We start from the raw sequence: 25,823 nt of genomic DNA, 5'->3' as shown, positions 1-25,823 counted from the left end.
TTTTAAAAGTTAATTTCTCTCTCCTATTACTTTACCCTCTCTCCCTCTGTAGGTGGCTGAGGAAACAGTTTGAAGTCATGGACAGGGGCCACGAGGGCAGGTGAGTGACATGCAGGCACCTAGTTGTAAAGCCTATGACGGATGCTCATTAGTGGGTGCCACAGCAGGTGGAATTACGGTGAAATCATATCCAGATCTCATCAAAGAGACTCTGCCAGGGACCTGCCCATACACCTCCATGCTCTGAGGCAAATATCACGCAGACTCTTTTAAATCCAGGCTTCTGTTTGGGTGGAAGTAGCTCCAGGACAAACAGCCTGCCACCCCCTGATAAGGAGGAGGAAGTGATGTGATGCGATGCCGGGAGAGGGCAACTTCCTGTCTCCTGTGAAAATAGTAACAGTAGCTAGACAGAAAGAGGTGGGAGGTGGCAGGTCTGAGACCAGTAGTGATAGCGGTCATTGAACCTAAAAGATCCCAAGAGTGCTGACCTAGATTTTTTTTCACTCTACCTGCTTTTCTAGCTTCCTTCTGCAATCTCTTATTGATTTCTGAGGTTGCATATGTTTTTTTCCTTAATCTCTAATCCATGTGCGATTTGTCTACAAAAAAAAAGTTTAACGTTAAAGACATCAGCGGCTCTACAAAAGCTCACGCAGTCCACTGTTTTATCAAATCATGTATTTCTATTTTTGACCATCAGTTTAAAAACTGTTAAGGCATTGTTAAGTTTAATTAACATTGAGGATAAAGGTTTTCACAGTGGAAAGTGCCCAACTTTTAATGTAACGGTATGGTATTTGCCACCATGTGACTCACTCTGAACAAACTAGATGATTTTTTCATGTGCTGAGTTTAGATTCACTGCACTTGAATAAGGTTTTGCTTTCTTTTCTTTTGTTCCCTTCCCAGCATTACAGTGAAGGATGTGAAAGCTTTGCTGCCTCAGGTCAACTATCGAGTGCCCAACATGCGCTTTCTCAAAGACAAGCTACAGGTTAGAGTGAAACATAAGTCTGAGGATCATTTTAATGTTTTACTGCCTGCAGCTTCTTTGCCTTTTTGAATTTGCTCTCCTGCATGTTCTGACTTGACCACAGCACTGTTTGGTGTCACTGTAACTCACAACAAACCCATTTACATAGGAGGTGGAGGCCAGGAGCGACCTGTCATACCCCAACTTTGCACAGCTCTACAGAACACTGATGTTTGATGCACAGAGGAGTGTGAGTGTCAGATATAAACCTACATACATTTGCAGAGCACTGGAGGAAGTATTAAAATCTTATACTTAATAAGTAGCATCATCAGGATGGAAAAGACAATAAAGAAGGTTTTTCTTAAGTCACTATTATAAACCATATACTAAATGTTATGCAAGGAAAGTTTTACTGTCCAAGTGGTTTCAGGGGTGGGGGGAGTGGGGGGTACACTTTGCCACACCAGAATGTGAAATAAGCCAGCGAGCTTGAGCTCGAGCTTGAGCTCAGCCTTCACTAATGATATGATAAGGAACTCATTATTGGAGTTTGGATTTCATTAAATCTATATGATGAGATATAGTAGGTTGTTCACCAGCTAAATTGTTTCATGTCCTCTGGAGGATTCAGTTTGACATTAGGAACTGTAGGAAAAAAATCTGGGTTAAGTTCAATATCAGCAACTAGCGCTATAAACTAAGCATGCTACGTCCTGTGACAATTTTTACTTTGATCAGAAATAAGCTTACTGAGGAAACTGAGACTCAGTTGCCTTTTTTAGGATGCCATTACATGTTGTTAGTGCTTCGTAGCTACAGGGTGTTATACAGCATGACCCAAAGTGGCAACTGATGAAAAACTTTCAAGAACCTTTTTTCGTTGTTGACTTAGCAAGCATAGACAGTGAAGGAAATGTAGCTGCCATGATGTCAACCATCAGTTTCTGAAGTAACTTTTGAACCCTCAAGATGAATGTTTTCGCTGTCTTCATCTTGGTTGAAATAAACTTTAAACTGAAAGGCAGGTCTGGCTGAAAAGCACACTCATTAGCAAATGATGCCACTAACAACTCTTTAGGCAGTTAGCTTGCTGTTTCTCATGGGTCCTCCATTTTGAAACACAGCATGACCAAGATGTACAAAATAGGCTTCATTTTTTTATTTAGTATATCCCAAAATGAGTAACTGAGCTCACAATTTACTATAGTCAACGGATGAAGTTGTTTTTTCCTAGACTTCTATGCTATGTTAAGTAGCTAGCAAAGTGTCTGTGTTAGCATGCTACGAGCACACATTGGTTTTGATACCTAAGACCAAACAGAGAAATCCTGTTCAGGATGTTTTATTCAAGAAAGTGTTTCTTTAGACCCACATTAGCCAACTTATTTATTAGCATATCATACAGCATGATTTTAGTTGTTTTTATATTCAATTTTCTAAAGCTCTGGCTGCTACAACAGCAATGTAACATAATTGTTTTCAAAACATTTGTAGACAAAATTAAAGAGGTAAGGATGAGAGTGTTTGGTAGGGTTGCCAACTGTCCCATTTTAGACTGAACATGGCGTATAATGAGGAAAATTAGTTTGTTTCTTATTAATGTCCCCGAATGCTTGTGTCCAGTCACAACCAACACTGATGACCTATCAGGCACACCACATGTGAGGAGCAACACGTGATTCGTAGAAATAAGGTTTGGCATCTGTAGCATAATAAACTGGGTAATTGAAGCCTGCATTTACAGTATTTTTATTTGAATATTTTTTTCTTTTCTGATTATTTAAAAAAAAAAAATGACCATGTGACTTCTGTTATCATTTACTTTATTTTTCTTTATTTTTTTTAGAAAAGGCAGTGAAACTGATTACCAACATTTTACTGTATTTTTATTATAAGAATATGGACATAAAGTGCATATTAAACTTTGTCCAGCTGACTGTGCATTGTGCTTCTGGCGCACCAGTGTCCCTATTTGATAGTTAAAAAGTTGGCAACCCTATGATTGGGACATGTGCAGAGAAGTGATGGGGATATATTGGTCAAAGGATGTTAACCATTGAGCTGCCAGGCAGGAAGGAAAGAAGAAGATTCCAGAGAAGATTCATGAATGTAGTGGACATGCAGAGGATTGGTGTGACAGAAGAGTTTGCAAAGTATAGGGTGAGATGATCCACTGTGGCAACCCCTGACGGTCTAGCTCAAGGAAGAAACAACAGCAATATTTTATATGTTTATACAGTTTTATATTTATCTGATCTTGATTGTTGTACTTAAATATCACTTAGCAAAACGTTTCAGTAGCTCAGAATTCCACTGAGTAAACACACCAGTGCTGTGATACTTCCTCTTCTGCTCTCATGCACGCTTTGCTCACTTTGTCCTTTACTGCTCCCTCCCACCTGTCCATCACCTGGTTCCTTCCCTTTTGTTCTTCAGATTATTGAGCAGCTGGAGCTCTCCTTCCCTCTGCGGTGAGTCCCTCCACCTTTTTGTCCTCAGTGTCTTGTCCTTCATCCTCACATCCCCTGCTATCCCACTACTCCTCCAGTTTTCCCAGTTTATCAGGGAAGTTTTGCATTTCAAATAGCCTTTTTATATGATTTGTCACATTAATGAAATTTAATAATTGTTTTGGATGTCCAAAAAAGTGAAATGTTTTCTTAAAGTTATGTATGTGATGGGGTGGTGGTGCTATCACAATGAAATGATCTATCACTAAAATTCTTGATGTTTCATGCCTGCTTTCTCATTCAATAGTACTTTCATACGTCTGCCATCTAATATCTTGTAAATCACTGTCTTTTCAGAAATGTTGACAGACCAGAGCTATGTCAAATCTCCCTCTATGACTTTCAAAAGTTTTTACAGATGGACCAGAAGGTACAGAAAAGATTTAGTGCCCATCAGCACACAGAAAAAGCTTCCCAAAACTGCTTTGCGCTTACTTTTCTTTATCCGGCTCGTCTCAGGAGTCCTGGGCGTCAGATCTGGGTCGTGTAAGGGAGTTTCTTATGGGCTACATGAGGGGGGCACCACAGCCTGAGCCGATGCTACAACTGGATGAGGTGACACACAAAATAAGCACAAAAAGTTAACCTCTCAACAATCCACCAGGTCACTGACAACCTAGTTGCACGGCTGCTTTTGTTATAGACACATACGTGGTCAATGCTGGTGTTCCAAATGACCAAAGGAAAATGGTACATTACTGTAGTGAAACCCTAACCTGAGATGAAATGCCATTGGCCTGATGGATGTTCTCGATAAACTTGAGCATACAGTCAAATCACAGTGTTTTCCTGACAATTAGATCTTTTTGCTGTTTTTTGTTTTTGTTTTTTGTTTTTAGTTCCTGACCTTCCTGTACTCTAAAGAGAATTCTGTGTGTGACCCTCGTCTTTCACCCGTAGTTCCTGATGACATGAAAAGGCCATTGTCTCAGTACTGGATCTCATCTTCGCACAACACGTAGGTCTCACAGGAAATCTTTCAAGTGCACAAACATTCATAATTCAATAAGAACATCTTTTAAGCTAAACACAGATGACAGTTTAAAAAGTTCAGTGATAAACTACCAACTTTATTATTATAGAGAGCATGTCATTAGAGACTAAATTTGCAGATAGGAATTTTATTCTGCTTGCTAATATTTTTAGGATTTTTATACATTTTTTGAATGTTTTTCCAATGAAGAAGTGAAAGGGATATTGCTGTTCTTTGACATCTAATTATCAAAAATGTTGAGTTAAAAAAATTGGAAATCATCAAACAAAGTCCTTCATGACAGATATTTCAAGAGAGATATTCAAAATCCTTGGATTTGCTGGTAACTGCTGAAAACATTACGATTCAATATTTCTGTGGAAATTTAAAGACTGGAGTCTGTTTTGTTTTTGTTTTTTTTGCTTGCTAGTTGCGTCGAGGGATAGTGCCGGGGGTTGCTAGTATTTATTTTTTTAAATATCATTACGGTATATTTTTACTTGCTACAGTATTAGTTATTCTATAACCACCGCTGCCCTAACAAGGTTGTTTTCTACATTCATGCTTTTTCAGGTACCTGACAGGTGACCAGTTTTCCAGTGAATCATCTCTAGAAGCCTACGCTCGCTGTCTGAGGATGGGCTGCCGCTGCATTGAACGTATGCGAGATGTTTTTTAAACTCACTGGTGAACTACTCCTTCCTGCAGTTTATTACATACATAGTGCTGTTCCACAAGCTTTGGGTTAACCAATACAGGCTTCATTTCAGGGTCTAAAATCTTAGCTATATGTTTGATTTTTAATTTCTAATCTAAGTGGACTGCTGGGATGGACCTGATGACCTGCCAATCATCTACCACGGCCACACATTAACTTCCAAGATCAAATTCCTGGATGTGCTGCACACCATCAAAGAACATGCCTTTGTTATATCTGAGTGAGTACATGATTGTGTTCATTTACTGAGCCGTATTGCTAAAGTAGCAGTTTTAAGTGGCGACTGAATCACCATTTCTTTTCTTTAGCATTACAGCTCTTCTACCTACTGTTGTGTCTTTGCAGGTATCCTGTGATCTTATCCATCGAGGACCACTGCAGTGTGGTCCAGCAGAGGAACATGGCCACGCACTTCAAGAAAGTTTTCGGAGATCTGCTGCTCACCAAACCGGTTGACAATAACGCAGAGGAGCTTCCTTCGCCCTACCAGCTCCGCAGGAAGATCCTCATCAAAGTATATACTCAACACTGAACAGATATTTCATTTTAAATTTAAGTAAATATCACACAGTGATGTTTGTCAGGTGGTAACAATGTGTGCAGAGATGTGAGTTAATTCAGAACAATGGAGGAGGTGTGGATAATGGAAAAATAAAACAATTTTAAAGGTTGCCTTCAAAATAGATTCAAAGCTTTATTGCTCTCAGCTCTGTATATGTCTGGTCAAAAGTTTCATCATATCCTGAAAATTTACACCACATGTTCACCAGAAAGCTTGACTATTCCACAGAGTGGTAGATAGAGTAGCTGACAGTAATTACGATGCTGCCCTCAGCTCTCTGTCATCAGCCCCAAAGCACAGAGTCCCACCCTGTCTATGACCAGCCAATCCTTCCTGATTATAGGCTAGAAATGCACGCAAGCACAATTAGTCTGCCTATAGTTAAGACAAAGAGTTACTTTTGGCCATTTGAAAAACAAAAATCTCTTTGAAGTTTAAGTTAATGAAATGCCACCTACAAAAAAAGGTGTTAAAGGAAATGTCGAAAAATCGTTTTATATTTATACATTGGTGTGAAAAAGTGTTTTTGCACCCTTTCTGTTTTCTTATTTTGTTTTGTTGTTTGTCACACTTAAATGTTTCAGATCATCAAACAAAATGTAAATATTAGACAAAGATACACAAGTAGACACAGCACGTCTTTATTATTAAGGGGCAAACCTTAATAATAAACTGCATCGCCCTGTGTGAAAATTTGATTGCTGAGAAAGCTGTGGGACTCCAGTGAACCATAGTGAGAGCCATTATCCACAGATGGTGAACACATGGAATAGAGGTGAACTTTCCCAGGAGTGGCCAGCTGACCAAAATTAGCCTAAGAGCGCAGCGACGACTAGTCCAAGAGCTCACAAAAGACCCCAGAACAACATCCAAAGAGCTGCAGGACTCACTCGCCTCAGTTAAGGTCAGTGTTCACTATAAGAAAGAGACCGGGCAAAAAGCAACATAAAGGCTCTGTGGACTGATGAGACAAAAGTTAAACTTTTTGGAAGGTGTGTGCCTCATTACATCTGGCGTAAAAGTAACAGGAACATCATATTAACAGTGTGATGGTCTGGGGCAGGTCAGGACCTGGAAGACTTGCTGTGGTAAATGAACCATGAATGCTGTTGTCTGCCAAAACATCCTGAAGGAGAAAGTCCAGCCATCTGTTTGTGACCTCAAGCTGAAGCACACCTCAGGTCTGCAGCAGGACAATGATCCAAAGTCCACCAGCAAGTCCACTTCTGAATAGCTTAAGAAAAACAAAATGAAGGCTTTGGAGGGGCCTGGTCGAAGTCCTGACCTGAATCCGACTGAGATGCTGTGGCATGACCTTAAAAGGGTGTTTCATGCTAGAAAACCCTCCAATGTGGCTGAATTATAACAATTCTGCAAAGATGATTGGGTCAGAATCCCTCAACAGTGCTTCACTACCAGTTATCGCAAATGCTTGATTGCAGTTGTTGCTGCTAAGGGAGAAATCAGGAAGGGGACAAACACTTTTTCAAACCACTATAAAATTTATAATGCCAGGTATTTATTCCTTGTTTTGATATCGCTTTCATACTCTTACCTCCACCTAGGCAAGATATATTTTTTTCCACATTTTTTTCCACACAACTTGTCATAATTTAAAAAGAGAAAGAGGTTTCTGATTATGACAAGAAACTCAAGAAAAACTGCTTTGGTAATGAGTGCGGCAAAATAATACACTGTTTGATTTGTATGTGTAGATTTTTCTTCCCCTTGATTTTACTTAAAATGGCTTTTATATCATGGCATGGTGGCCAGTTCTTTGACATCATTTCAGGCCGTGTTGAAATCGCACAAATGCAAACACTGACAGTTTCATTCCCTAAATGGTGATGTCTGACAATGAGATCACTGTTTACCTTGAGCTTTCAATTAACATTTCAGATTCCACATTAATGGAAAATACACCTGGTTGAGATTTTCCTGGGACAGTAAACCTGTGGTGCTCAGCATCTTTCTTTCTTCCTCTGTCACAGCACAAGAAGCTGGTTGAAGGAACCCTGTATGAAGAGGTGACGTCAGCCAGCTACTCTGAAAACGACATCAGTAACTCCCTAAAGAACGGCATCCTTTACCTCGAAGACCCCATTGACCATGTGAGTTTGTGTAAGCTTGGCTAAGTGATTATGAAGAAAATATACTTTTACCTCTAACTCTAACTATACTGATCGTTGTGTGTCTAAAATGTGTGTATCCATTTGCAGACATGGACGCCACATTATTTTGTCTTGACCAGTAATAAGATTTACTACTCTGAGGAGACATCTCATTATCAGACAGCTGATGAAGAGGAGGACGATGAAGGAAAGGAGGTAGAAAAGTGGCACATAGCAAAACTTGGTGCTTTCGCAACCAACTTTGGTATTACTACCTCATATGTCTTTGTAATTGGTCAGGAGTGCAACAACAATGAGCAGCACTGTGCAGAGCGCTGGTTTCATGGGAAGCTGGGTGGAGGACGCGATGGCCGACAGGTGGCTGAGAAACTCCTGCAGGAGTACTGCGAGGGCGGGGCCAAAGACGGCACCTTCCTGGTCCGGGAGAGTGAGACATTTGTTGGAGACTACACCCTCTCCTTCTGGTCCGTGTGTTTTCCGTCATAAAATAGCTGATAAATTAGTAACACAATCTGGTGCAGAGAAAGAAAAAAAAACACATTTGTAAAATATTTTGCCATTTCATGATCAGACATCTCAAATTTAAATTATCTCCAAACCCCGTATCCAGGAATGTCAGAAAAGGTTTCTAATTATCTTGAAAGTTGGTATAAGAGTTTCACACCAAATCCATTGAAGCTGAGCAGTAAGCAGCATCTCATTACACCATCCTTTAAAACACGGAGGTGATTCTGATTTGCATTTCAATAAAATTAATGGGCCTGTAGCGAGCTTGTCTTGGGTTGGACAGTAATGATTGTCTCCCATCCAACCCTGGTGACTGGCTGTGGAAGAGACAGTAAAAATATTTAGTTTAGTCATAGAATAATGAAGCATGTGCAAGACATTAACAGAACAGCTTTAAACACTAGACAGACTCGCTTAGGAAAGCCCAGGCTTTTCTAAAATGACTAGCGGTAACTAGGCTTAAAAAAAACTTTAGCAAATAAGGAACCTAAATGTTTAGAAGTTGGCTACAGAAGAATAAATCATAGACAGTTCAGGGACCCACATATGATAAAACTGTGACTGAAGAAGATAGGACTAAAGAGACTAGAGAGAAGGAACTAAATCACAGTACTAATGCAATCTTATTCGCCTTCCAGGCGCTCTGGTCGGGTCCAGCACTGCAGGATCCATTCACGTCAAGAGTCTGGCTCCACCCGCTTCTACCTGACTGATAACCTGGTGTTTGACAGCCTCTACCGGCTCATCTGCCACTATAGAGACACGCCGCTCCGCTGCAACGAGTTTGAGATGAGGCTGGGAAACCCTGTACCTCAGCCGAATGCACACGAAAGCCGAGAGTGAGTGACTGACATCTTAATATAATAAAGTAGAGGGTAAATGTATTGATACTTTAGTGTAAATATACATTACAAGTTAAAGTCGTGCATTAAAAATGTCCTGTAATGTAACCAAAATGATGCTAGAATAGAGGGAAAAAAATTTTTTATAGACTGCAGGTTACATAATTTTCATTACTGAATCAAATCATCTTTGAATTATGTTAGTAATTAGTTCATTAAAACAATCATAAAATTAAAGTAACAGCTTTTGTCCTGCCAGCAATTTAAAAGGTTGAAGCCCAGGGAGCAAACTGAATTCATTGCTCAATGTACTCCACAAGTGACAGTGCAAAAAACAAACTGTTAAAATGAAGTTTTTTGCTGTTCAGGTGGTACCACTCCAACCTGTCCCGTGTTCAGGCTGAACACATGCTGATGCGTGTGCCCAGAGACGGAGCTTTCCTGGTTCGAAAACGCAGTGAACACAACTCCTACGCCATCTCCTTCAGGTAGAACTCGACACACCGTAAAGGACAAAAATATGAGTTCTGGTCTCTGCTCAGTTAATTCTTAAAGCCAGCATAAAAATGTCATTTATTTTTGTCTATAACTTTTTTGTGTGTAGGGCAGAGGGTAAGATCAAACACTGCCGTATCCAGCAAGAAGGCCGTCTCTTCATGTTGGGTAGCTCGGCAGAGTTTGAGAGTCTGGTGGATCTGGTGAGCTACTATGAGAAACATCCTCTGTATCGTAAAATGAGGCTCCGCTACCCCATCAATGAAGACACTCTAGACCGGATGGGCACCACGGTTGGTCAAGACACACCTCACTTCAAAGCATAACCTTGTTGTACAGTATTGTGTAAAAGTCTTAAGCGCCCCCTCATTTCTTTTTATTTTCTCTACAGGGAGACAAAATGTAATGAAATTTTCACTCCTTTTCAGTCCAGTCCTTGTACTGGACCATTTTCAGGGTTTTGATTGTTTGTTGAGCCACTCAACACTGAATTATTCAAACATAAAAAAGCATCTAACTCAAGGCACGAACCTGTGTTGTTACACATAACAGACAACTTGGCAAAGAACGAATTTTACATTTTATCGTTTGGCACTTTGTAACTAGCAGCCGATCACAAAGACACATCATTTGTTTACATTTCACTTGTTGAATCATGAAAAATGCAGAGTGAAAAATCAGACATATGCCAAATTACAGAAGAGCTGGACTGAAAATCAGTGGCAACCATTTTTATACACTATTGAATTTCAGCCAGTAAAGTAAGCCTTAATAGAATTGATGGAATTATGTAGAAAAATACCATCAGATTTTGATCAGTCATGCCATAGCATCTGGAAAGCACCTGAATGGCAACAGCTATATTTTTCAGCATAAGAATGATCCCTGATACATTACGTATGCAGTAAAAGCATAGCTGCATACAAAAACACACCAATGGAACACTGTCAGTCATGGATTGGCACCCCCATTTCCTGAGTCCCAACATTGCTGTAGTGGTGCGGGATCAGTTTGACAGAGAACAGAACAAAAGGCAGCCATGATCCAAAGAAGAGCTTTGGAATGACCTTAAAGAAGCTTTGAGAACCATTCCTGAAGAATATTTACAGAAATGACAAGAAACCTTGCCTAAAAGATCTCAGGCTATGTTGAAGAATAAAGGTGCTCATACTAAATATTGGCTTTCATGTTTGTTAAAATTGTACAAACTCAGTTCTTACATTATACTACTACTAATCAAGAAATGTGGGTGAATTTCCATTCAATATGAACATATAAAAAGCTGATTTTCAGAGTTTTAGGTTGCAACGGAGTCATTAATCTAATAATAATTTAATGTGCTTAATATTTCGTTGTTGTTTAGTCTATGTCTGACAATAGCAAACAAAAAGGCAGACCTTCTTGTCTGTATTTCCTGTTAAACATGCACACTGTTCCAATGGTGGGTGCTTCTATTAAACATTGCCAAAGTCAAATATTGATGTTAGTGTATGTTGAATAAATTCAAAGTCAGTCAGAAGTAACAAAACAAAAACAAAAATGGTGGCTGAAAACTTGATTATTTATTTTTCCAGGAGCTTGACTATGGAGCGCTGTATGAAGTTCGCACTCCTCATTTCTATGTGGAGGCTAATAAGATGCCCACAGCACGGGTGAGTGTGACTGGAAACACATGGCCTATGGCCCTTAAGTTTAATGGGTTTATTTATTGATTATCACATATTATCATATTCTTTAGTAAATGATTAGTAGTTTTAATTGCCTCATTTTGCTACTATGGAAACACGGTCTAATAGCCATTGGCAGCTCTCTGCAGTAGCAGCACAAGTACAAAGTACAGGAAATGTTTGTTTTCAGTCGGGTATTGGGAGTCCAATGTCCTTCTTGAGGGGCTAACAGTAAAACTACTGGCACCAAAGAAGAGAGTGGGGTTTGTGCTTTTAGAATAATTAAAAGAACCAAAAAGAGAGACTGTTTATTTAAAAAGAGAAAAGCTGTGACTGAAAGAAACAAACGAAGAAAGAACAGAAGGAAAGAACCAGCTGTGTTTTTAAGAGACAGACATTTAAAAAATGTAATTAACTTTGGCGCCATCAAGCGGCTGCATCTAAAACACAATGTGGCATAAATGCTGCAATGAACTCAGTGAAAGCAACACATGTGACGCTTTTTATCACTTTAATTCACGTTTCAAACCTCCACGGCATTAGTTATGTCTCAAAGTGCGTTCTCATTTCTCTAAAATTGTGTTTTCTTAATTGCATCAGAGTTTGTGAATTGGTCCTGTTTCTCCCTGCATGTTTTAGTGTACGGTCAAAGCTCTGTATGACTATCGAGCTCAGAGAGAAGACGAGCTATGTTTCCCCAAACAAGCGCTCATCCTGAATGTGGATAAGCAGGAGGGCGGCTGGTGAGTGACGCTCAGGTGCACATGTACCTTCTTCTGTTTTCTGTATACCTTTTTGCCGTTGATATGCGATCTGCCTTTAGGTGGAGAGGTGACTATGGAGGAAAGAAGCAGCTGTGGTTCCCTGCAAACTATGTAGAGGAGGTCCCTAGTTCCCCCACCAGAGAGATGGATGAAGCAGTGAGCTCTGATTCACTCACTACTTTCAAATGAGCTTCCAGCTTTCACTGTGTATTATTCTAACAAATGCTTATTCTTTTGTGTCAGTCCACAGAGAACAGTCCTCTGGGAACTTTCCTCAAAGGCTTCATAGATGTACCAACCTGCCACCTGGGTTAGTGGATAAGCGTTCTTATACGTTATAGTTTTATCAGGTATATTAAATAATTACTGCAGGAAGGGACTAGTTCCTGCTCAAAATGACCTTGATCAAAAAGATCAGTCCACAACTAGGGCTACGTCCACACGTACCCGGGTATTTTTGAAAATGCAGATTTTTCTATGCGTTTGCACCTTTCGTCCACACGTAAACGGCGTTTTTGGTCACTGAAAATGGAGATTTTTAAAAACTCCGGCCAGGGTGGATATTTTTGAAAACGTTTTTGCATTTACGTGTGGACGAGAAAAACGGAGAAAATGCAGCGTCAAAGGTGTGCGCATTTTTTGACGTCACACTGTGCGCCACGTTATTGTTTCGGTGAAATGAATTTCTACAATACTATTACTGTTAATTGTACTCTCTGCAGTGTTTAAATGCTTACATATACACACACAGTTACTGTCCCTCCACACATACGACTCGGTTCTGCTTCTATGCCCCAGCTTTGTTTACTTTTTCCCACCGAGGCTTCTAGACTTCTGATTGGCCAACATTTCTGCACGGTTAGGAATATATTGCCACCTGTTGCTTTGGCATGTTCCTAGCAGCGTTTTCCTTCATTTCTGCCTTTACGTGTGGACGGGATTATTTTTTAAAACGAAAACGGAAAATCTCCGTTTTCAAAAATACCCGTGTACGTGTGGACGTAGCCTAGGATCATTGACTGTTTTAGAAATCGAGGATTTGGTCTTTTAAAACGAACTGCTCACTGGTTTGTATTTTAGACAATGTAATGTTTTTAATAGTTTAACTGCATACATGTGTTTACCAGAACAATTTATTGTTTTACATGTCATATTAAAAAACTATTATTTTAAAGAAAACAATTTCTTACATGCAAAAGAACAGAAATAAGTAAAGTAGTGTCAAATAAAATAAGGTGTACATGCAACCTAAATAAGGTATATAAAAAAATAAGCCTTTATCTTCTTGGAATGCTTTCCAACATTATTAGGAGGCAAAAAAGGACTCTGACAGTATTGTATCTCCTGAGTGAGGTAATTCTGGGTTTTTATGTGAAATGCATACATCTTGTACACCCCGAGCCCTTATTTAAAGCTGGATAGCTGCTGTCAACCTTAAGCTACCAAATTGAAACATGGTTTCAGACTAAGTTAACAGTTGATCTGAATCAGTGTTTTTGTTGAAAAATTGGGCGTCACTTTTTATTCATACACATGATACATTTCTACTGCAGGCGTATTTTTAGTCACAAATGTGGGTGAAGCGGTTGCACTTACATAGTAACAACTGGGCTCTACAGAGTTATATTAGTATTGAAGTATTAAAGTAAAAACAGCATAACAGATTTTTTTAATGCTGTTTTTAGATTGCTCTGTGGAAGTCCTTTTCTCACTCCTTGCAGTTTTCCACTGGCAGGTTTGCCCCTGCTGTGACTTCCACATGTCTCAACTTTCATGTGGAAATCCTTAATGGTGAGACCTGGATGCAAAGAGCAGTGTTCAAAGAGCCCAGTGTCCATTCAAAGCCTGAAAGTGACCTATCGGCTCGGGGAAGAGGCTTGTTGTCTCCATCAGGCAGCCTTTTGATCCTGGATGGCCTTTCTTAAACAACCCCACAACACATAACTCTTTGAAAAAAAGATTTTTCACTTACTGCCTGCCCCGCTCGTCACATTTGTATCCTTAAGATTTCATCATCTTCACCAACATGAATTTCAAGTTCAAGATTTCTGTGTTTTGACACAGAATGAAAGAGACTTGTTGTGCGTCACAGAGCAGTCTAAAAAAAAAAACATCACTGGTAGCGAGGCAGAAATGCAAAAGATGATGAACTTGAAGGTGAGATTGGCCTAAATTAAATTAGTTAGGGTTTTAGATTTGCATGGATTCATTAGTGGAAAGTAAAGCTCTGGGCTCTTACCTAGGCATAATACTGCTGTGCACATGTAGATGATACTGGGCTCAAAATTCAAAACCAGGAAGTCCAGCCAGTTGTTTTAGGACTGAAGAAGCCTCTTGGATGATGAGTAAAATGTTTTCATAAACCAGCTCTCAAGACTATCATGACCTAGATGAATGAGAAACTACACAGGCATATTTATCCAATTCTAACTTCTTCCCTCACTTTTTTCTCGTTCCGCTTGTACCTCCTTTAATCTCTGCAGTGGTGCATAAAGACGGAAAGAATTCCCGGGCCTTTGTGTTCACTATCCACTCCCAACACCTCTCTTCTCATCCGGTCCAGACTCTGGACGTAGCAGCTGACAGTCTGGAAGATCTCACCGGCTGGGTCAGCAAGATCAGAGAGGCTGCACAGAATGCTGATGCACGAGTGAGTGCAACTCCGCACACATACACGGATGAGTGCAAACACATCTGTTAGAGTTTTTGCTACTTGAACAATTAGACCGCAGGTCGTCGGACTTCACTTAAGGACTTTCCTTGCTTACATGAAAACGTGACAGAATCTCGATTATGCTTCGCATCACAAGTAAATTTTGTAAATAGCACTATTTATGACTATGTATATGATATATGTGGCTTTTCTAGAACAATTGAGTATGAATATTTTTCAGATGTTTGTGTAAAATGATTTGTTTTATCTTTATGCTCGATTGGACTGGATGTTTGCTGTGTTTGTCAAACTGACTTATGGTTACTCTTTTGATCATAAAACAGGAAACTACATATAAAAGTTTTAGAGATTAGGAAATGTTCTCATCTCTAAGCGGAGTCTGCATTTATGGGTCTGAGCCTGTGGTGAGCTTAGCAGTTTGTCTAGCTGAATATCTAATTTTGGGGGTGACAAACTGAGAGATTAATGGGTTGGTGAGTTATATCTGTGCTATGAAGGGGGCTCTCTCTTTACCTGGTCAAAGCACTTTAGTCACATGCCGAGGACATCATCTGCTCCTGAGAATGTTGTATTCAGATTTCATTTTAAAATTGTCTACATGCACCACGTGCATGGGTGGGGGAACTCCAGGCCTCGAGGGCCGGTTTCCTGCAGGTTTTAGATCTCACCCTGGGTCAACACACCTGAATCAAATGATTAGTTCATTACCAAGCCTCTGGAGAACTTCAAGACATGTTGAGGAGGTTATTTAGACACTTAAATCAGCTGTTTTGGATCAAGGACACATCTAAAACCTGCAGGACACCAGCTCTCGAGGCCTGGAGTTCCCTACCCCTACGTTATGGTGTAGTGTAAAACTTGAACACGCCCTCAGTCTGCTGCCCCAGCAAATCACAGCATAGACGGGAAATGTTCAAGGTATTTAGTCGTCTCTGAAGATAGATAGTTTCTTCTTGCAGTAGTCCACTTTACTGTTAGTGTGAACAATGAGGTTCTTGTGATCAGCAACACACAAGTCTGTGAGAAACACAGAATCACTGTGGGAATCACTTTGTTGACTCATGCATGCTAACTCCCCACTTCTTCGATTCCACTGCTGTTGGCTGGCCTTAAACCAGTGATGGTCTTCAGACCTCCCTAATGTTGTTTTGCTGAGATTTCCACTCCAGCTCCCTCCTGTATTTGTCCTTGGCCTCCCTGACTTATGCCTTCAGTTCATTTTGAACTTCTCTCACTGCCTCCCTGTCAGCAGACCTCAAAGCTCTATTTTCCCTGTTGAGCAGTGCTTTGATGTCCTTTGTTACCCATGGCTTGTTGTTTGGATAGCACTTCACACTCTCTGTTGCAATTATGGAGTCAGTGTACAAATTTATGTAGTCTGTGGTTAATTCTGTGAGCCCATCGATATCCTCCCACAGAGTGCTTGGCAATTAGTCACCTCAAAACAGCCCTGGAGAGCCACAAAAGCATCCACTGATTATTTCCCCACCGTCCTTGTGGTCACAAGCTATCTCTTGACTAAAGGGGCATTGCACAGAGTGATGTGAACCAGGCTGTGATCCAAACGACTAAGCGTGTGGGGGGGAAGATCAGGTTTGGAGCAGATCTATTGTCCTGTCATTTTTGGTGGGGCAGCTAGCCTGCTGGGTGAAGGTGGTTATTGCGGTGTCAAAGGTGTTGTGGTTAAATTCTCAAGCGATAGCAATAAATGCACTTGGATGTTGTCTCTGTAACCGGGTCTGGGGATTTAGATTCAACATGGCAGTGGAGAAAGCAATCCCCTCAAGATGCTTGGATCTGTTTCCCAGTCCACTGTTTACATCACAGAATGATACATAGGGAACTTAGTTGGAAGTTGCTGTCAGTTTAAGTTGACATAAGAGTTGTAGGTCATAGGTGGGTGCATTCCAAATGGGATTCCTAGAAGCTGCTGAAGCATGTTTTTGAATCAAACTGCTACACCACCGGCAGTAATCTCAGCTAGAGTAGAGAGTTTGAATGTATAAAGTTTTCTACAGGACAACCTTGTCAAATAGTGAAACTCCAAACTTGACAGTTTCCTCATACTCATATGTCAAATACATGCTGTTATAATGTCGGCTGTTTATAGAAAATATAGCTAATGTTCTCAGAAGATGATGCCATGTTCAAGATTCAAGATTCTTTATTTGTCACATGAATAGTCTGAGCGGAGCGGTCAGGAATGTTGCTCCTTGTTGTCCATGTTGTTGTTTTCATGGTGTGAAAACCGTTTGCAGAAAAAAAAGTGACATATGTTTAAGAAATGTTCATATTTGTATGGTTGTCTCATCTCCATGGTAACAGATGCAGGAGGAGAAACAGATGGAGAGGAGGAAGAAGATTGCAGTGGAGCTGTCTGACCTCGTGGTCTACTGCAGACCAGTGCCCTTCAATGAGGACAGTAAGGACCATACCATTTCATTTCTTTTACCACTATAAACTGTTGCTGTATGCAATCTCATGTCTCACTTCCTGTTTCATTTGCAGAGATTGGGACGGAGCGAGCATGTTACCGGGATATGTCCTCCTTCCCGGAGACAAAGGCAGAAAAGTTTGCGACCCGTGGCCGAGGGAAACGCTTTCTGCAGTACAACCGTCGTCAGCTTTCCAGGATTTATCCCAGAGGACAGAGGCTGGACTCCTCCAACTATGACCCTCTACCTATGTGGCTCTGCGGCTCACAGCTGGTTGCACTCAATTTCCAGACCCCAGGTCAGTGTGTGGATGCATTACTGTGGAGAGCCTTTCTATCCACACAGTGAGATCAAGACGGCATGGGTTGATGGCAAGTTGTAAGATTTTCCTCATCTCAGACACTAATTCATGTCTGTTCTCAGAGAAATTTATCCATCCATCCATCCATCCATCCATCTTTTTCCACTTATCTGGGGCTGGGTTGCAGGGGCAGCAGCCTAAGTAGAGAAGCCCAGACCTCCCTCTCTTTCGCTACCTCCTCCAGCTTCTGTGGGAGAACACCAAGGTGTTCCGAGGCCAGCCGAGAGATATAATCTCTCCAGCGTGTTCTGGGTCTGTCCCGTAGCCTCCTCCCATTGGAGGAGTGAGGAGGAGCAAGAGGCCGGGCAGACCCACCTCACCCGGGAGGCGCTTAGGAGGCATCCGTGACAGATGCCCGAACCACCTCAACTGGCTCCTTTCGATGTGGAGGAGCAGCGGCTCTACTCTGAGCCCCTCCTGGAGGGCTGTACTTCTCACCTTATCTCTAAGAGAGAGGCCAGCAACTCTTCGGAGGAAGCTCTTTTCCGCCGCTTTTATCCACAGTCTTGTTCTTTTGGTCACTACCCACAGCTTGTGACCATAGGTGAGGGTGGAGTCGTAAAACAACTGGTAAATCGAGAGCTTCGCCTTTATACTCAGATCTCTCTTCACCACGACAGACCGTAACAGCATCCACATCACTGCAGTCACAGCACCAATCTGTCTGTGGATCTCCCGCTCCCTTCTACCATCACTGGTGACCTGTCACCCTGGATACTTAAACTCCTCGACTCAGGGTAGGAACTCGTCCCTGACCTGGAGTGGACACTGTTAGGTTCAATATTGAGGAGGGGTAGAGGAGGTAATCTACTTCCATAATAACAACACTGGTCCGGCCGGGTGAAGTCAAACGATGATTTTAATGACACGCGTGGGAAGACCGTCACTGTACGCAGACAGCGCCGATCCCCGACTTACAGAGCATAAGCAGGTGTTTTATACCTTTCCGGGCTTAAATTTACTACACCCCTAAACGTCACTCAGATACAGTTCATACATAGGATTCAAAACCACAATGACTTAAGACAGTTTAAGATAACATTGTCTCCGTCTCCACGACAGATGCTTCCTGTCAACATTCTGACTTTCACTTCCCGTCTGGAACACCCTGCAAGAAACTGTTCCTCTTTTTGCAGAGACAATTTTAGAGTTACAAGCAAACATGATTAACCTCTCACCTATAAATGACTCTATCTAATGTGTGAGTGCATGTGGGTCGACCTCACACGAACTTGTAACCTTTTCCACCAGACAGAAGGCCAGCACGTACACATTTAAGATTATAACAAGCATTCAAAAGCATTTAGGATTATAGATTCAACTCAACAGTTTAGAGTGGTTATAACTGCACCTGTAATAAAGGCTAATTGGGTACCAATATGTTTAAACATCTGAATACAATATCAATACTGCAGATTGTATTATTAATGCAATGGTAATGATGATTATTAATAATAGCAGTAAAATAATTTCTAATTGCTCACAACACACACCTTTTCCAGCTGAGTACCATGGCCTCAGATTTGGAGGTGCTGACTCTTATTCCCACTGCTTTACACTCGGCTGACGCTTGCCCTCAGGCACGCTCCTGGGGCCTGGCTCCTGAGCAAGTCATCTCTAACAAATTTCTAACAAATTCGACTCGAGCAGTGGCCACCGGGGGAGACATTGATACAGTGTAACATCTGGCTTACTTTAACAGAAAAGCTCCTATTTGCCTCTAAGAACAACAGGCCGCAGTCTGTCCACATACTCAACCTGTGATGGTTCAGTAACCAATTAGTGATGCTAAATACAATTTTACACTCATTCTTTAAAACCTGTCTGTTTGTAGATAAACCCATGCAGCTGAACCAAGCTTTGTTCATGCTTGGAGGTGGGAGTGGCTATGTTCCCCAGCCTGACATCATGAGGGATGACATGTTTGACCCTTTCGACAAGGACACATTGCACGTGGAGCCAATCACCATCCAATTACAGGTCAGATTAACTAAGCAGGATAGAGGGAGTTTGATTGTACAGCTAAGTCAATCTTGAGAGAAAGCAAAGGAGCAGTTCACATTGTCCAGGCATGCTCCCTTTCTAGGTGATAACAAGCTTAAAACTACACTTTTATTGTCCTTTGAACCCTAATGAAAGTTAATGGAAGAAACGGACTATAGCTAGAGTTAGAAAGGCCACAAAGTCACACTCAGCCACAGTTTTGGCAGATCAGTTCATACAGAAGGTGGTATTTTTGCTCTCCCTTTTTTCAAAGCGGAGTGAAAAAAATATCATATGAAGTCAGTTGTCTGACAATATAATCATTTTGAGCTATCTGATCTGCAAGTTTGCTGGGAAGTATTAAACAAAACCTGCTTTTTGTAATCTTATGAAATAGTGTATTGATGGCATTTCAGACTGCTCAGGACCCAATTTCAGCTGATTTCTAAAAAATACAGACCAATTTTACTTTGTCTATAAGTGTTCCTGGCCCACTTTAATCTTCTAAGTGTCCAATTTTCCCACTGTCTTGCTTATTCTTGCTCTGTGTTTCCCAGGTGCTGGGAGCTCGCCATCTGCCTAAGAATGGCCGGAGCATTGTCTGTCCTTTTGTAGAGTTGGAAATCTGTGGAGCCGACTATGACAGCTACAAGTGCAAGACAGATGTTGTAGGTAAGACAGCTGCTGCATAGCAGCAATGAAAATGCAACATTTCAGCAGTTTATGTGCACTCACTGCAGTGTTAACCCTCTGCTTTTCTCCACCCTCCTAGCTGATAATGGTCTGAATCCTGTGTGGGTGCAGAAGCAGTTTGTGTTCGATATCCACAACCCCACCTTCGCCTTTCTGCGCTTCACTGTCTATGAGGAGGACATGTTCAGCGATCCCAACTTCCTGGCACAGGCAACCTACCCAGTCCGTCTGCTCAAAACAGGTAAGTGCGCAAATGTCTCCAGAATACAAACTTAGGAGTTATTTATTTTTGTATTTTTTAGATTGCAATGTTTCTGGAAATATTTCCTAATCTTAATTTACATTTAATTGGTTTAATTTTCTGTTTTACCAGGCTACAGGAGTGTACCTCTAAAGAACAGCTACAGTGAGGAGCTCGAGCTAGCGTCCCTTCTGGTTCACATAGAAATCGTCAATGCTAAGGTTTGGACTACTTTATCTCTGCAACAAACAGGACATCTGAATAATAGTACTCTGCAGGCATGAGGCAAGATTTTTGGTTTCCATTTGTAGTTCAAAGATCTGTTGATGTGGAATCTACACACAGAACCCCTGACTTTCACCGCTGTGAGATACATAGCTACAAATAACATGGTGTCAGCAAATAAAGTTCACTATGCACAGTCATATTTGATGATTTCTGGATCTCCAGTTAGCAGCACTGCTGTTAGTTGAAGCTAAACACCACCATCTTGAAAATTCCAGCGTGAAATAGCCTTTTTGTACACGTCTTCGTCATTTTTTCTACAAAACAAATATCACACAACTTATTTTTTCAACTGGGCACTAAAAGTCACAAATTCATGAATTGTTAAAAATTAAAAAAAAATTGTGATTCATTACAAATCCACATTTATCAAATCCCACTGTTAAGTATTACATTCTGAAATAAAGCTGTTGCATTCTCTATCCACCTTGTGGCTACAAGGAGGAAGACGATGAGAACTTGTACACATCCATCCAGCGGTTGCGAGATCGAACCTGCGAGCTGTCCAACCAGGTTTCTCTCCTGGAGAGGTCAGGCTCCGCAGACCTGAGCTATCAGCAAAGTCTGGATGAGCTCCGAGCCGCTCAGGACCAGCTGAGTGAGCTGGTGGAGGCTCGCAACCGCAGGTTAGTCCCTTAGCAGTGGCTCCTGCAAGCTTTAATTTAACATCTCCAAATTACATCTGTATCTGCTACATCTGCAATCTGTCTGTCTTCCACTAATCTGTCACTGTTTTTCTTGCTGCTCTTTCAGGCTGATGGAGAAGAAGAGAAGGGAGAAGTTGAGACAACAGGTGATAGCAAAGCGCAGCTAATCCTCCCGTCCACCCGAGAGCGCTAAACTCGAACACAAACTGTGCCTCATAGGTTGTGTGGTGACAGCCTGAATAGAACAGGGCCCTGTTCCAGGAAGCATATTCAATAAACTGTTAGTCTGATAAACTCTTAGTTGATTAACTCTGATATCAGAAGCTCAAAGTTTTCAGTTTCAGAACAGCTCATAAGTGTTTTCTTTCTCTACTCACGTGTATGAGTAGAGAAAGGAAACACTCATCACTGAAGATCAGATACCACAATGCAACAGGTGAATATAGTGCAAAGTCTCTGAATGGAGGAATGTGAACATGTGCCAGTGCTGACTATGACATTTATCAGGAGGGGGAAAAAAGAGTCATTTTAATTTGGTTGGACCAGTCTGTTATCATTACAGACCTTATAAACTTTTATAGGAAATCTTAATTTTTCTATCGTGTTCACAGTCCTTTACATGAGATGTGCATCCAAAATGGACCAAAAACGCATGAACTGGGAAATTACCGAAGCTGAATTCAATCTAGGCCCGATCCAGTCTGAATCTGTGATTCTTGTCCATTTTTAATCTTTCCTGTTGTGCAAGTGGACTCCAACCTGAACATAGTTTTTGATCCATTGTGGAGCCTATCATAGGCTACCTGTGGGCAAATCTGGGTCTGAGTTGATCCAATGAGAAAGATTCAGGTGATTTTTTTAGTCAAAAACATCAGATTGAAATTCTGATTTTCAGACTCTCTATCATTCAGCCTGATGTTTGACTTTAATCTAATGAGTTAATGACTGAATATCAATCTGTGAACACATTTCAACATGAAATCTACAGAACACACTGCATTTTGCCTAAAAAGCCACTTTAAAATACATTTTTAGACTCTTAATGCCCTTTCAGCCTAATCTTCATTCAAATATTCATCTCCAACATCTGTGACTGACAGTATGACCAATAGCAACACGGGAAATGAAGTTCATTGACCAGTGTGTTGTCTGTCTAACGCTTTATACAGATCAATTTAACATAAACAGTATTTGCTACAGTGCACTAAACTTGTTGATAGGCTGACAGTTACACAACTGTCCACAGGGTCACAGAGTTAGAACGATGGAGAAGAGATGGATCTGAGTGAGGGTAAAAGCGCTCAAATCTAAAAACAGCTAACTGAGGTCTAACTGGGATTTGTATTTTTCTAAAAATGTAAATTTCCTTAAATGAATTACCTCTGCTATGCACTTTCATAGTGAATGAGGAGCTGAATCAGAGTATCAGTCAGCTGATTCAGCAGCAGGACATTGAGCGGGTTTAGTTCTGTTTCCCCGGTGACTGGGTTTAAGTTAACTCACTTTCTGGAACAGAAAACCTGGCGTTTTCCTCATCTCAGGGTTAACAAAGAGTTGTTAGATAAACCTGCTCCCTGGAGTAGACTCTAGCAGGCTTTCTACAGCAGCCACATGCAATCCATTTAGAAGTGAAGAAAACACGTTCTTTGACGAGAAAATATCAGATAGGATAGCAACGTTCTGTGCTGAGGGCAGAATTAAAAAAGTAAACACAAACATAAGTATCTCATGGACTGAAAAGACAAAAAACTAAGCTATAAAAACAATCGTGGACTAAAGACTGAAACATATTAATTGCAAACTGGTTTTTCTGTGACAGATTTCATGAAAAGTAGATCGCATAACAAAACTACAACGCGTTTCTAATACTTCTGGCAATAGTGTCCAATGAAATGGACTCTGGGGAAGTTTAAACCATTGGTAAGAAAAAGAAAGTGTTTTAAAATGAAATATTTATGAAAACAGACATTATTCATTATTTTGATGGACCTGGAAGTTATTTAAAAAGGAAAAACAATCAGTACAATAACAAATAATGAAATTATTCTTTAATTATTATTTGCCATTATTATAAAGAGTCATTGTGGGAATCAGCAGTAAATATAGCTAGCACTTTTTCAAATGCAAACACAATATAAATTTCCATTTGACATTTTCAGATGAATGCTGTACAATTTAAACAATAATTTACCTACAAACCTCCCCCTGAAATTTGCACTTGCTGTGTTTCAGGCGTTACCAAGAAAAACAGGATAAAAAGGGAGACGAAAACTCAGGTTACACAAATGTGGGGAATGAAAAATTAAACTGTTCGTAATGGATGGGAAAAGGGGTTAGAGGGGTCTTGTAGCAAAAAGGAAGTATCCTGTATGTGCCTTTGTTCTTGAGTGTAATTACTCTTGTATTTAAGAAAGAACAGGAGCTCTCTTTACAACTGGAATAATTTCCCTTTTAGGGAAAACGATCTACAGTCTAGAGGAACATGCTCATTTGGTTTGGACCACTACCCATAAAATAGGGTTTAAAGGGATCTAAAGACGCAAGTCTGTTCCTCCTAATCAAGACCAAGTCCTCGGGCGATCACTTGAACTCTGCCTCCAGGTGGTGGGGGCTTCTGTCATAGACTTTCTTGTTCTGCCGGGGAGAGCACAAATTCTCACCAAACCACATAGAGAAGTTTTAATACTTCTTCAAAGGGCTCTAAATTTATCTATACTACCTTCAGAGAAGTGTGAGAACAGTGAGTGGGGGAGGAGACGAGAGCGCTCCCCAGGATGTCTGCATAGGGGCTCAGATGTGTTCGCCTCTACAGGGACACACCCACAAATAAAGGGCTATCACTAAAAAAAAAAAAAAAACAAGCAAAGAAAAAAAACAACAACAAAAAAAACCTAGTAAAGCATTCTTTTTACCTGTCAGCTCTGATTTAATGCCTTGTTTCTAAACCATCGATCAAGATCAGTTTCCATCATCTGACTTTAATCAACAGATGTGGCCCAACTGGTGAATTTGCCAAAAGCAGCTTTGATTGGACCCTCTGCATGACTTTATATTTAACCACCCACCCCTGTAGCTACTTCATCTCCTCCCCTGTCTGATTTCTCATTGTATATAACTTCTTTTATTTATCAGACAGCTGTAGATCCTGTTTTAATAGATGAAAGAACGTGCTACAAGGATGCTAGCAGACTTCAGATTGAAGATACTATAACTTTATGTAAAAATTATTATTGTGTACCTGGAGCTCCCTTTAACTGTCCCCGTAGACACAAACCTCTCTCTTTCTCCCTACAGTGCAGTTGCACTGGGTAGGGACTTCTATGCAAAGGTCATCGTTTTGGCCTATAGCCATTGTGTATTAGGCGGTTGACTCAAGTTGTGTTTTTCTCTCTGCACCTATGCTAACTGTCCAGTATTATTACTCTGCATTGCAAATCAAGTGCAAGTTTCCATTTAATAAAGCTCTTTCATGTAATCGCCAGAGTGTCTTTTCATTTTAAAACAAAAATCCATAAAAAGGAGTGATCACATTTTTATTGATATATATATATATATATATATATATATATATATATATATATATATATATATTTTTTTTTTTTTTTTTTTTTTTTTTTAATGATTAAAAAAAATTGCATTCAAACAAATTCCGTCCCCTAAGGTGCGGCAACCAGACGCTCTCCACCTAGCTCCCTCCTCAGGTATGGCTCCAGGGTGGGGCCCTGGTTAACCCGCTCAGGTAATTTCACCCCATGGCAGGAAAGGGACCGTCTACGTCTATACTTGTTGTATAAAAGCTAAACCCCCTTCGTGCCCCCCCCCCCCCCCCCCGCGCGTGCGCACACACGCCTTTTTTCACGTCACGCTGTGCGCCAGGTTATTGTTTACATGAGATGAATTGCAGACTGGCAGATATTCAGATTTACAGGTTTTACACGCTTACATATAAACACGTAGTTACTGTCTCTCTATTTAGAAAGGCAGAGGCGTCACGGTGTAATTATTTTACATGTAGCTGTTTTTATTAATAATATTCAACATTGCTATCAATACATTTTTCAAAAAATGCCTCTCTGTACAAAATGGGTTTAAAAACATAAACAGCTGTGGGATACTGTTTGTCTGTGATTTGAACCGGGGGAACAAATCGTGGCAGGATCAGCCTGATATTATTTGTATCCCACTGTAACTTTACTGTATAAAGAGCTAACATCTCCAAAATGTCAGGAGTAGTTAGTCATTACAACAAGTGTGTGTGAACTAAAAATCAAGAATGTAGGATACGGTTTGTCCGTGATTTGAAGAGCCCAGCGCTGCTCCTGACTAAGGGAAAACCAATTCATCTCCTGCTTTGC

At 40.7% G+C, this 25,823-nt stretch overlaps 1 protein-coding gene across 3 annotated transcripts in view; it reads left to right on the top strand.

Annotated features, from left to right (window-relative positions):
* The window catches only part of LOC146499066 (1-phosphatidylinositol 4,5-bisphosphate phosphodiesterase gamma-1-like), a 48,138-nt gene extending 23,195 nt beyond the window's left edge, over positions 1-24,943 (top strand). Inside the window, exons 4-32 of one of the 3 annotated variants that reach the window (XM_085137627.1) lie at positions 53-100; positions 913-997; positions 1,146-1,226; positions 3,416-3,450; positions 3,787-3,859; positions 3,949-4,044; positions 4,329-4,447; positions 5,036-5,121; positions 5,280-5,400; positions 5,526-5,694; positions 7,734-7,853; positions 7,962-8,069; positions 8,154-8,338; positions 9,020-9,220; positions 9,592-9,711; positions 9,828-10,011; positions 11,293-11,370; positions 12,025-12,128; positions 12,209-12,305; positions 12,393-12,459; positions 14,633-14,799; positions 17,149-17,245; positions 17,332-17,556; positions 19,454-19,599; positions 20,160-20,274; positions 20,375-20,536; positions 20,669-20,757; positions 21,263-21,447; positions 21,575-24,943. In XM_085137627.1, coding sequence (XP_084993753.1) covers positions 53-100; positions 913-997; positions 1,146-1,226; positions 3,416-3,450; positions 3,787-3,859; positions 3,949-4,044; positions 4,329-4,447; positions 5,036-5,121; positions 5,280-5,400; positions 5,526-5,694; positions 7,734-7,853; positions 7,962-8,069; positions 8,154-8,338; positions 9,020-9,220; positions 9,592-9,711; positions 9,828-10,011; positions 11,293-11,370; positions 12,025-12,128; positions 12,209-12,305; positions 12,393-12,459; positions 14,633-14,799; positions 17,149-17,245; positions 17,332-17,556; positions 19,454-19,599; positions 20,160-20,274; positions 20,375-20,536; positions 20,669-20,757; positions 21,263-21,447; positions 21,575-21,635 — 3,424 coding nt within the window. In that variant the 3' untranslated portion in view covers positions 21,636-24,943. Of the gene's footprint in view, positions 1-52; positions 101-912; positions 998-1,145; positions 1,227-3,415; positions 3,451-3,786; positions 3,860-3,948; positions 4,045-4,328; positions 4,448-5,035; positions 5,122-5,279; positions 5,401-5,525; positions 5,695-7,733; positions 7,854-7,961; positions 8,070-8,153; positions 8,339-9,019; positions 9,221-9,591; positions 9,712-9,827; positions 10,012-11,292; positions 11,371-12,024; positions 12,129-12,208; positions 12,306-12,392; positions 12,460-14,632; positions 14,800-17,148; positions 17,246-17,331; positions 17,557-19,453; positions 19,600-20,159; positions 20,275-20,374; positions 20,537-20,668; positions 20,758-21,262; positions 21,448-21,574 lie in introns of those variants that run through there. The other 2 variants (XM_085137629.1, XM_085137630.1) reach the window with 2 other exon arrangements.
* Positions 24,944-25,823: the final 880 nt, after the last annotated feature.

This window comes from Neolamprologus multifasciatus, chromosome 17 (genome assembly GCF_963576455.1).
Source record: "Neolamprologus multifasciatus chromosome 17, fNeoMul1.2, whole genome shotgun sequence".
Lineage (NCBI taxonomy): Eukaryota > Metazoa > Chordata > Actinopteri > Cichliformes > Cichlidae > Neolamprologus > Neolamprologus multifasciatus.
Note: the sequence above shows the minus strand (reverse complement) of the source record. Positions and strands in the feature narration are given on the sequence as shown.